Below are 12,400 nucleotides of genomic sequence, written 5' to 3'. Positions count from 1 at the left end.
AAATAGGTGCATTTTAAGTTCTAACTCCCAGTTCCTCAGAATGTGATCTTATTTAGTAACAGCGTCTTTATAGATGCAATCAAGTTAAAATGAAGACATTAGGGTGGGCCCTACTCCACTCAGGTTGGCGTCCTTATTTGTTAAAGAAGGAATGTGTGCACAGAGATAGACATGCATAGAGGGAAGGCAATGTGGAGACTCTTAGGAAGAATGCCACATGACCGCAAAGGCAGAGACTGAAGTGATGCATCGACAAGCCGAGGAAGGCCTGAGGCTGCCAGAAGCTGGGAGAGAGGCATGAACAGTCCTTCCCTAGCGTCTTCACAGGGAGAATGGCCTGCTGACACCAGGATTTGAGATTTCTGGCCTCCAAAACTGCGAGAAATGTCTGTTGTTTTAACCAGTTTGTGGTACTTTGCTACAGCAGCCTTAGGAGACCAGTATGTTCCCTCTCCTGGTTCAGACATCATGACTTATTACATTTTAAGAGAATTAGTGCCATTCATTCATCTTATTCCACCAAGGATTTAAAGCAGTGAATAACTAGCTTAAAATTAATGTGTTTATAGAATATCCATAAATATTAGAGAAGCAAGAGAGAATCTAGACATATAATCCAAAATCCTGGCCCAGGCTCTACCATGGGCCACACTGTGCCCTAACAGGGAAGCTACTTCCTTTTTGGTCCTCAATTTCCTTTTCTGTTAAATGACAGAACTGTATAAGAACCTCAAAAACATCCTACCAGTGCAACAGTCTGGGAAAAGCAAAACTCAACAGTTCAAATAAAAAAAAATTTTTTTTTTTTTGAGACAGGATCTCACTCTGTCACCCAAGCTAGAGTGTAGTAGCGTTATCTTGTCTCACTACAGCCTTGACCTTCCAGGCTCAAGTGATCCTCCCGCCTCAGCCTCCCAAGTACCTGGGACTACAGGCATGTACCGCCATGCCTCTATAATTTTTTATATTTTTGTAGAGACAGGGCAAATTTTTTACTTTTTGTAGAGTCGTGGTCTTGCCATGTTGGGCAGGCTGGTCCTGAACTCCTGGGTTCAAGTGATCCTCCTGCCTTGGCCTTCCAAAGTGCTGGGATTACATACGTGAGCCACTGCACCTGGCCTAAAATCAACAGTTTAATGACAACCATTTTGGCTGGAGACCAGGGTAGGCAACATAGTGAAACCCTGTCTCTACAAAAAATACAAAAAAATTAGCTAGGCATGGTGATGCATACCCGTAGTCCTAGCTACTCAGGAGGCTGAGGTGGAAGGATCATCTGAGCTTGGGGAGGTGGAGGCTGCAGTGAGCTGTGATTGTACCACTGCACTCCAGCCTGGGTGACAGAGTGAGACCCTGTTTCAAAAAAAAAAAAAAAAGATAACCATTTTGGCATAAAGTCTAACAAGTTCCTGTCCCTAGTTTCAAATAGACCAAGGGTTGAGAATTACATTTGTCCTCTTAACTGTATAAACACTCCTGTTTAGGAAGACAGGCTCTGTATAGCCTCTTCTGTAAGGGACTACAGCTAGAACAAGGAAAGACGAGGCCTATTGTTCTCCACTCAGGGATAACTCTTGCAAGCTTGGGAGAGGGGAAAGCCATCATAAAAATCCAAGTTCAGACAAAGTTAAGTGTTATGCTTTTTGAAGATCTAACTTCAATTTGAGTACAATTCAACCTGGACCCCACAGACAGACTTCACCACCTCATAAGGTTATCAAAAGTATATGTATAAATGAGAGTTTCAAACTTCTTGAGGGAAAAATAAGTTCAATGTCTCCCAATTTGAGAACATGTATTTTTTAGGGTGCTCACATGGAATTTACTATCTTAAAAAAAAAGGGTCTTATCAACTCCGAAGGAGAGATAATGTTTGGGTTTTTTGTTTTTGTTTTTGTTTTTTTGAGACACAGTCTTGCTCTGTCGCCCAGGATGGAGCGCAGTGGCATGATCTCAGCTCACTGCAGCCTCCATCTCCTGGGTTCAAGCAATTCTCTGGCCTCAGCCTCCTGAGTAGGTGCAATTATAGGTGCACACCACCACGACTGGCTAATTTTTGCATTTTTAGTATAGACGGGGTTTCACCATGTTAGCCTGGCTGTTCTTGAACTCCTGACCTCAAGTGATCTGCCTGCCTTGGCCTCCCAAAGTGCTGGGATTATAGGTGTGAGCCACCACGGCCAGCCTGTTTGGGTTTTTAAAAAGAGAATCTAGCTGGGTGCAGTGGCACATGCCTATAATCTTAGTGCTTTAAGAGGCTAAGGTAGGAGGATCACTTGAGGCCAGGAGTTTGAGACCAGCCTGGGCAACATAGCAAGACCCCATCTCTTAAAAAAAAAAATTAGTCGGCATGGTAGCACATGCCTGTAGTCCCAGCTACTTGGGTGGCTGAGGTAGGAGGATTGCTTGAGTCCAGGAGCTGGAGGTGATAGCGAGCTATGATAGTGCTATTGCGCTCCATTCTGGGTGACAAAATGAGACCCTGTCTCTAAAAAACAAAAAACAAAAAGAATAAAAATAAAAAGGGATTCTAGTAGTATTTGATGATTCTGATTTTTCTTCCTAAAGCCAAGAAAAGACTGACTAATGCATTGAGTAACTGCAGTCTCTGGCCTTAGAAACATAGCAAGGGGTCTACTTTTACAGAAAAGATACTAATGAAGTACTTCACATTGGCTAGTTCAACTCTGAGGGTAGCCATCCTGAAACTAGCTACCTATGCTTTCCACAGCCACATCCTAACATCACAAGAACCACTTACCTATCTTCTCAGGATCAGTTATACCGACTGTCAAATCAAATTGATCCTCCTGTTCTTCTTCCTCTAGCTTTTTCAAGAAAAGACAAATCATGAGAGTTGATATGAAAAAAAGCTATTAATTTTACCCTGTTAATAACCTTATATCAATCTAATAAAATCAAGATGTATCCTTCAGTGTTCAGCCTTTGTCCATTCCCAACAATCCCAATGAACCAACTCTCAAAATTTTAAATTAGGAGCCAGCTTACAAGTCTTTGTTACATCTATCCTCTTAAAATCTTATTTTGATGACAATGAATAACTGCCAGATTTAGAAAGACTTGCCTCTTGCAGGCTAGGAAGGGAGTGAGGAGAAACTATACTCCTGAATATGGAAGCTTCACACACCAAGTATCTTGAGTAACCATTGAAAGCCTTTGTGCTCTGGGCAATAGATACCCTGCCCAAGAAAGACTCCTGTATTGGATTCTGGCTGTCCATTAAGCATAAAGATCTCCTTCAAGAGTCATAACTATGTTCTCAGGGTTTATACTCAACCACACTTCAGACTGGCAGTACACAGTCCTAAATACCTAAAAGTGGTGAGACCAACAGTGCAGATTCTCACCTCCTCATAGGTTGGCTGGTGCTTTGAAGAATTTGGGGCTTCCTGCGGAGGAAGAGAAATGAGTGTTTTGGCTGGCACCTTCTTCTGATTATTTTGTGTGTTGTCCAAGGATAGCTCCACTGTGGCATCTAAAATGAAGTTGATATTTTAAAATGAAGGTCAGTAGTGGGTCTTTGAAGGCTAAACTTGTATAGGCTAAGAACTTACAAGAACAATAGCAAGCACTCTTAATACACAGAGGCTGTCAGACTAAGAGTCATAAAAATGTTTACAAGGAGAAAAGGGGAGGAAGGTAAGGGAAGTGTTCTTCTAGCACAGGCTTAGCAGAACAACCTCTCCTTCTCCTTTCCAAGTACAATCACTTGGCTGCCCTCTCCTACCTAGAATTTAGGCAAGAACCAAATATAAGCAAAAAGACAACACAGACAAAATAAGTTTATTAATTTTATGTTTTAAATCTTACTTATTTTTTAGACAGAGTCTCACTCTGTTGCCCAGGTTGGAGTACAGCAGGGCACGATCTGGGCTCACTGCAACCTCCACCTTGTGGGTTCAAGTGATTCTCCTGCCTCAGCCTCCTGAATAGCTGGTACTACAGGTGCATACCACTATGCCTGGCTAATTTATTTGTCAATTTTAATCTTAGGAGTATTCCTGGCCGGGCGCGGTGGCTCAAGCCTGTAATCCCAGCACTTTGGGAGGCCGAGACGGGCGGATCACGAGGTCAGGAGATCGAGACCATCCTGGCTAACACGGTGAAACCCCGTCTCTACTAAAAAATACAAAAAACTAGCCGGGGGCGTGGTGGCGGGCACCTGTAGTCCCAACTACTCGGGAGGCTGAGGCAGGAGAATGGCGTGAACCCGGGAGGCGGAGCTTGCAGTGAGCTGAGATCCGGCCACTGCACTCCAGCCTGGGCGGCAGAGCGAGACTCCGTCTCAAAAAAAAAAAAAAAAAAAAAAAAGGAGTATTCCTTTTAGAACATTATATGAGCCCTATTTATTATAATTACTTGTAAAGGGCCGGGTGCGGTGGCTCATGCCTGTAATCCTAGCACTTTGGGAGACCAAGGTGGGCAGATTGCCTGAGCTCAGAAGTTTGAAACCAGCCTGGGCAACATGGTGAAAACCCATCTCTACTAAAAATACAAAAAAACAGTAGCCAGGTGTGACGGCCTGAGCCTGTAGTCCTAGCTACTGGGAGGCTGAGGCAGGAGAATTGCTTGAACCCCGGAGGCGGAGGTTGCAGTGAGCCGAGATCACACCACTGCACTCCAGTCTGGGCGACAGAGGGAGACCCCATCTCCAAAAAAAAAAAAATTGTTTGTAAAAGAAGTTCAGATATTCGCTTTACACACCAATATGATAGAAGAGGCAGGCATACTGACAGGAAAAAAATGACATCAAAGGAAGAGTCAGGAAAACCATAAGCTAGAAAAACATGGAGCCAAGACACAAACACAGTAACATTTGGGAAAGGGAAGTTTTCCACACCTGATGACAGCACTGTTATTTTAGCATAATTTAAGAATTTTTCCTAATGGTTTAGATCTCCTTGTAAAGGTTAAATTATATACTTAATATATGCTATCCAATTTGCGAAGAAAGACATGTAATATCTGAAAATCTTTCTATTCAAAACAGTTTAAAAAACAGTGCTTAAGGGCTGCCTTTGTCTATCCGGAAAGAACTAAGTTGAACAGAACGACTCATTCCCTCAGTGTTCCAGAGAAGGGACTTTAAAAATAGCATTATGTACCATTTTTAGGCATCAAAATTTTTCATGCAAATAAAAAGAATGCACTTTCAACTTGGAGCAATGGAACTAGATGCTCTAAGCCTAAACAGTACAAACTTTTTTTCTTTTTTAGTAACAGAAAACATAAATATCTATTTGGGTTTGGTCTGATCAGTAGGTATTCTATTTTAATCTTAGGAAATTCAAAGAATGCTGTTTCTTCTTCTTTTTTCATTTGGAGCTAAACAAAAGCAGAGATTATGGTTTACGCATATATGCCTATAGCATAATCAAGTCCCAGATCAGTATTCTAATCATTAAATGTGAATCAAGTATGCAAACAGGGTTGCCACACTGTTAGAAATGAAATCTGATCCCTATGAGGAAAGCTAGAAAGGTGGTAACATAATCTGACTCTGGGGTGGGAGTATAAATCAAACAAGCAAAAAAGTACTGCTGACTCTTGAACAACACAGGTTTGAACTGCATGGGTCCGTTTATACATGAATTTTCCTCTGCCTCTGCCACCCTGAGGCAGCAAGACCAACCGCTCCTCTGCCTCAGCCTACTTACTCAATGTGAGGATGCAACAATGAAAACCTTTATGACGAACCACTTCCATTTAATGAAAGGTACATACATTTCACTTCCTATGATTTTCTTTTTTTTTTTTTTTTTTTTTTTTTTTTTGAGACGGAGTCTCGCTCTGTCGCCCAGGCTGGAGTGCAGTGGCGCGATCTCGGCTCACTGCAAGCTCCACCTCCTGGGTTTACGCCATTCTCCTGCCTCAGCCTCCTGAGTAGCTGGGACTACAGGCGCCCGCCACCACGCCCGGCTAATTTTTTGTATTTTTAGTAGAGACGGGGTTTCACCGTGGTCTCGATCTCCTGACCTTGTGATCCGCCCGCCTCCGCCTCCCAAAGTGCTGGGATTACAGGCGTGAGCCACCGCGCCCGGCCACTTCCTATGATTTTCTTAATAACATTTTCTTTTCTCTAGCTTACTTTATTGTAAGAATACAGTATATAATACATGTAACATACAAAAGATATGTTAACTGATTAGTTAATTATCTTATCAGTAAGACTTCCAGTCAACAGTAGGCTACTAGTAGGCTATTAGAAAAGTTTTGGGGAAGTTATAAACAAATTTTTGGCTGCGCCTGCATTGTTCGAGGATTAACCATACATATCATGAACATGTTAGGATATTAGGAGTCTGTGAAACAAGCAACCAGTTGAAATATGCATTGGATATTCACATCATGCAGGTCCCACACAAATAATTCAGTTAACAAACATGTTTGGAAATGAAACAAGAAGTATCGCTCATCTAAAATATTTGACTTATTAGAATGCTACTAAAAACCTTTTGCCAGTTTGGGCAACATGACAAAAGCCTGTCTCTATAAAAAATAAAACAAAACAAATACACAAATATTAACCAGGCGTGGTGGTGCCCGCCTGTGGTCCTAGCTACTCAGGAGGTTGAGGTGGGAGGATCACTTGAGCCTGGGAGGTCGAGGCTGCAGTGAGCCATGACCACACACCACTGCACTCCAGCCTTGGGGAAAACAAAAAACAAAACAAAACAAAACAAAAAACAGCCTTTTGAAGAACTGTGTATCTTCTACTGAAATTCACATGATAAAGATGCCAAAACTTATATTAAAACATGCTTTTTTCAATACAAAAAACTAGCCGGGCGAGGTGGCGGGCGCCTGTAGTCCCAGCTACACAGGAGGCTGAGGCAGGAGAATGGCGTAAACCCGGGAGGCGGAGCTTGCAGTGAGCTGAGATCCGGCCACTGCGCTCCAGCCCGGGCGACAGAGCGAGACTCCGTCTCAAAAAAAAAAAAAAAAAAATGCTTTTTTCTTTGAACTCCTGTTAAGAGTAATGGAAAAGCATTCAGGCTCCATCAGAGACTCTGATCATCACTAGATTTATTATTTAAAAATGATATCAGAACATTTAAGTTTCCACAGTCAAATATCTAAAACAACCGGGAAGCTATTCAAGTCCTAAACTAAACGTCTCATTGCAGACATTCCATTCTCGAGATATCTTATGTTCCTTTCTTAGAAGTGAAGCAGGTATTGGCTACTTATAAAACTAGTAGGGGAATGAAGTAAATCAGAATCCTCACTACGAACAAGTATGTCCCTAATAAAGATCTACAAGTTCATGTGTATAAAACTCAATCACTGGGTAACTATCACACTAAACTGTTAGGTCAGGTCTTCTTATAATGAAAGATCATATAAATGTTAAGGTCCCAGAGATAGAAAATTCACTTTCTTTTCAATCTTCCATATAACCAAAGAAAATTCATTATTTGCCTTCATATCACTTCTCCTCCAGAAATTTATTTATATTTTTATTTTTTAATAGAGATGAGGTTTTGCTATGTTGCCCAGGCTGGTCTTAAATCCTGGGCTCAAGGAATCCTTCCACCTTGGCCTCCCAAAGTGCTGGGATTACAGGCCTGAGCCACCGTGCCTGGCCTCCTCCAGAAATTTTATCCAAAAAATAATCAGTACCAGAATAAATACTGTATATTCAAATTTCAGGGATGAAGGGAAGTGGAAAATCTCAATTTTTATATTCCTTCTTCTAATCTCCTTTCCTTGTATGTCTTTTCAATTTCCTACCAGAGTTCTAACGTAAGAGTTGTCCCAAGATCTTACCCTCCACCCTCATCTTTCTCCCTCCTCATCATTCACTCTTTTGAGGCTCTTGTTCACATGGAAGTTTCAACTACCACCTCTAGAAAGATGATTCCCGTATGTCCAGTTCTTGTCTTTCCTCAGGTAGGAAAGAAAATTCAAGTCACCTCCTGGGTATTTCCCTTTGCATTTCAAATTTAAAGTATCTAAAACCAAAGCTAACTTTTTCCCCAAAGACAATTTTTTCTTTAGAATGGGGTTCTATAATGATGCCATTTTCTTCTCAATCCTTGGACTTGAAACCTCTGACTTGGTCTTCAATCCGCATTTTTTTTTGATACCCGTTATATTCGATCACTAAAATCAGATTTTGTTGACTTCCCTTTTGAAAAGTTTTCGCCTTTCCTTTCCTGCTTTTATTACCTTATGTTCAGTCTTTGCCATTTCATTCTTGAACTAATTTGTGACTGCCTTCTAAAATATTATCTGGTCTCTGCCCACTGCAATTAATTTAATATAATTCCAATTCCACTAGGTCAGTCTTCCTAAAACATTACTTTGCCCATATCACATCCCTTACACAAAGCTGCCAAAGGCTTTTAATTGGCATTAAGATGAAAATCCAGACTCGAATTATTAATGTGTAAGGTCCTCCCAAATCTCTTTCCAAATTACATTTCCAGCCTTATCTTCCATGACTTCTCCAAGAATGTCCTGCTGTGGTCCACCAACTTTACTGACTGCCGCTCAAACATACCTTACACTTCCTGCCCAACCATGGGGCCCTTTTTTCCTTTTCTCCTACATAAATCCTGCTTCTTCCAAGATCACTTTATTTATTTTTTTGAGATGGGGTCTTGCTCTGTCACCCAGGCTGGAGTACAGTGGCACGATCTCAGCTCACCGCAACCTCCACCTCCAGGGTTCAAGCAATTCTCCTGCCTCAGCCTCCTGAGTAGCTGGGAGCACAGGTGCACGCCACAGCACCCAGCTAATTTTTTGTATTTTTAGTAGAGACAGGGTTTCACTATGTTGGCCAGGCTGGTCTCAAACTCCTGACCTCAAGTGATCCACCCACCTTGGCCACCCAAAGTGCTGGGATTACAGATGTGAGCCACTGTGCCCGGCCCAAGATCACTTTAGACAGGGTTTTTTCAACAATAGCACTACTGACATTTTGGGCTAAATAATTCCTTGTTCTGAGGGCCTGTCCTGTGTATAGAGTGTTTAGCAGAATCCATGGCCTCTACCCACTAGATAACATTAGCACTCCCAGCTGTGACAACCAAAAATGTCTCCAACCATTTCCAAATGTCTTCTGGGGGGCAAAAGCACCCCCTCTGTTGAGAACAGTGTAGCACCCCTGAACAAAGAATTCTCCAGCCCCAAACGTTAATAGTGCCAAGGTTGAGACACTGTCCTATACTAGTGTTTTTCAAACTGGAGGTTACAGCTTGTTGGTAGATTTGAAATCAATTCCATGTGTTGCAAAGAGCACTGAAAAAGGAAACAATAGAAAAAGTTTCAGGCTGTATTAGAAGTAGTAAGGGCAAGTCATTTAATAAAACTTTTGTTTGTTTTGTACCAGTATGCACATATTTTGGATTATGACACCAAATGCATTTCTTACTCCTAGTCTTGGTCACACAAGGCTACAGGCACTGCTTTAGACACTGGTCTCACACTCCTCTGAGCTCCTGTGACTTAGTATTTCTATCATTCTTCCAGCTGCATTTCTGTTATTGTTTCAACAGTTTAACTCACCTTCTTAAACAACTGTGTATTTATATCTTACTCCCTAAATCTGAAAGAATCTTGATGGCAGGGCCTGTATTTCATGTACTTTGGAATCCTCCACAAAAGTATTTTATATAAAGTTATGTTCCCAATATTTTTTTTTCACCTTTGGTTTTGACTTTAACTCAGCAACTTAACAAAGCCATTTAGGAGGTTCCTAGAACAACTCTTGAGTCCAAACTTGCCTGCAAAGAGATCCTGTGGCTCTTGGTCTTGCTCTTCATGGATCCCATTTTCTTTGGAGCCATTGTTGATGGGAAGAAGGGATGTAGTTCTCTTTGGAGACTGGTGCTTACTCTGAAAACAAAGAGATACTCTGAATAAAACATCATCATGAAAAACAAACCCAACTTGCCTAGAAAGCAACTTTTAATGCCTCCCTCAGTTGCTACCAGTCAGCCAGTTCAATAAGCAGCAAATCATTATTAGTAAAGTAAGTGCTGCCCAAGTAATGACAGAGCAAAAAGAAGTCCATACATTTTAGGGTTAATTTCTAACAACATGACCTTGCTAAAATGCCCTGCCCCAAAGCACATGATACCAACATGGGTATGTGTACACACAGATAATTTTCAAAAGAACCTGTCCAAATGTATTTCTCTTTCTCTGCTGATGACCTTTATTCTTTCAAATGCTGACTGTGCACATTCTAGTGACCAGGATACAGCACTGGAGTCCAAAATTCAAGCTTTGACACTTTGTAGCCTCAGCTAAACTGTTAACTGAAGCCCAGTTGTGTGGATATTACTGACCCATCTAACACGCAAAGGAAGGTATAACACTACGTTTTAATGCTGTTTAAAAGTATAATTTATCTTTTCATCCTTAACTCACACAAATACAATTTTCAATAACATTCTGTTTTAAGCTAGGAGAATAAAAACTAATCATGCTTAGCCTAGTGGGCACATGGTGAAAATACAGTCAGTCCATGGCCTTTATTCAAAGCTCAGTGATCAGTTGCAAACAAGGGTGCAGTGAGTCCCCAGACCGGTACCAGAGTGAACAAAGCTGGATTGTGCAGAACATGAACTGAAAGTTGAGAATCTGGCTTCAAAAGCTGTGGCATGGTACTGCAGGGTTTTGAAGTCAGACCCTAAGGGCAAATCAGTTAAAAGACCTGGCTTAAGGAACCTTTTATGAAACATTTCCTTAACAAATCTGAGGGAGTTTGTTCCTTGGAGACAGACCTTTTCTGACCCAAAGGAACAAAGTGAAACGACAGATCTATTTGGGTACTCTAAATTTGCAAACAGCTTCATCTAAATATTGGGGACACCTTTCAGAAAAGAAACTGTTAGCTGATCTGAAGCTAGTGAGTTATCTCAATTAACTGTTAACAGTCAGTTACAGATCGAAACCCTTGTTTGTTATTTCCCCACTTCTCACTACTGCACTTGACTAGTCTTAAAAAAAATCTTTTTCTGAGAAAAAGAAAAGAAAAAGAAAAGAAACATACCAATATTTAGACTTATATGAGCAAACAATCCTTCTCCTGGAACTATTCCCTGCTAATGAAGCTTCACGAACACTTAGTTGTATAAGCTTAAATGTTATTCCAAGTCTGTTAGAGACAGTGGTCCTGTCCTCTAGCTGCTTTAACAATCTTAAAAACAAAACTAAAAAATCACTGCAGAAAGACAGACAGGATAAATACAAAAGCAGCATTTCCCTTTTGCTTCACACATCACCAATCACCACCCACCTTCTTCCACAACTACTTCCTTCCTACACTCTTGTACAGTACATAGATCTCATATGAAGCCACCTGATTTCATTCACTTCCCACTGACACCAGTCATCTCCAAATGGAGATCTATGAAAGATTAAAATCCAGTATACATTAAGGATACATGTATACAAATGTAATTTACTAGTAGCTCACGGGGGAGACTAAAACAACAGAAAAAGGCATAGGTTAGAATATAGTCATTTAAAAAATGCCTAGAAGGACCCATTCCTTTGATATGAATATGAATAAAGCCAACTTTCCATTTCTGATTTAACTTGGAAGGTTAATGACTAAGAATATTTTCTGGAGCAGTGTTAGAACAGTAGTCTATCTTTCCCTCAAGAGACAGACCCACACGAATGGGATACTGCAGTGAAAACTAGAGTACTAATACCTCTTTTCCTTCACCTAACCCTTTTCAAAAGCCCAAACTGTGGCCACATGTGGTGGCTCACACCTATAAACCTACCACTTTGGGAGGCCAAGGTGGGAGGATTGGTTGAGCCCAGGAGTTGGAGACCAGCCTCAGCAACACAGTGAGGCCCTGTCCCTAGAAAAAAATTTTTTTAAAAAGTAGCCTAGCCTGACGGTGTGCACCTGTAGCCCCAGCTACTCTGGAGGCTGAGGTGGGAGGATCACTTGGGCCCAGGAAGTCAAGGTTGCAGTGAGCCATGATCACACCACTGCACTCCAGTCTGGGTGACAGAGCAAGACCCTGTCTCAAAAACAAAACAAACCCAAACTGTAATTAAAACAGACTTATGTTCCCTTAGTAAGCTAGATAACAACTATCTGTGAGAACAGAAAACTGCTCTCAGATATCCTCTGGGACTCCATCCCAAAAATCACACATGGCTGAGTTCTAAGAGAGCTGAAGATAGACATGACCATACTTACTATCCTAATCTTTTTTCTATAGTTCTCTTACAAGATTAATCTACCTATGTAAAACTCTGTATCCTGTTTTTTCCCTCTACTACCTGAGCATTTTCTCATGTCATTAAAAAGTGTACAAAAATCCCACTTTTAGTTATTTAACTCTCCATTATATGGATATACGACATAATCATTCCCCTAAGGCTAGACAGTTTCCAGGTTCCA

The 12,400-nt window shown here is 41.2% G+C and overlaps 1 protein-coding gene across 2 annotated transcripts in view; it reads right to left on the bottom strand.

The window, feature by feature from the left end:
• SNX1 (sorting nexin 1) overlaps nucleotides 1–12,400 on the bottom strand; it is a 631,233-nt gene that overhangs the window by 17,574 nt on the left and 601,259 nt on the right. For both annotated transcript variants that reach the window (XM_050795958.1, XM_050795959.1), the window contains 3 exons: nucleotides 9,753–9,864; nucleotides 3,369–3,496; nucleotides 2,762–2,828 (listed from right to left, as the gene is read on the bottom strand). In XM_050795958.1, the coding sequence (XP_050651915.1) occupies nucleotides 2,762–2,828; nucleotides 3,369–3,496; nucleotides 9,753–9,864 (307 nt within the window). The remainder of the gene's footprint in view (nucleotides 1–2,761; nucleotides 2,829–3,368; nucleotides 3,497–9,752; nucleotides 9,865–12,400) is intronic.

The sequence above is a fragment of the Macaca thibetana genome, chromosome 7, assembly GCF_024542745.1.
Source record: "Macaca thibetana thibetana isolate TM-01 chromosome 7, ASM2454274v1, whole genome shotgun sequence".
Classification (NCBI taxonomy): domain Eukaryota; kingdom Metazoa; phylum Chordata; class Mammalia; order Primates; family Cercopithecidae; genus Macaca; species Macaca thibetana.
The sequence above is the reverse complement of the archived record's forward strand: the minus strand, read 5'-3'. Positions and strand labels throughout refer to the sequence as shown.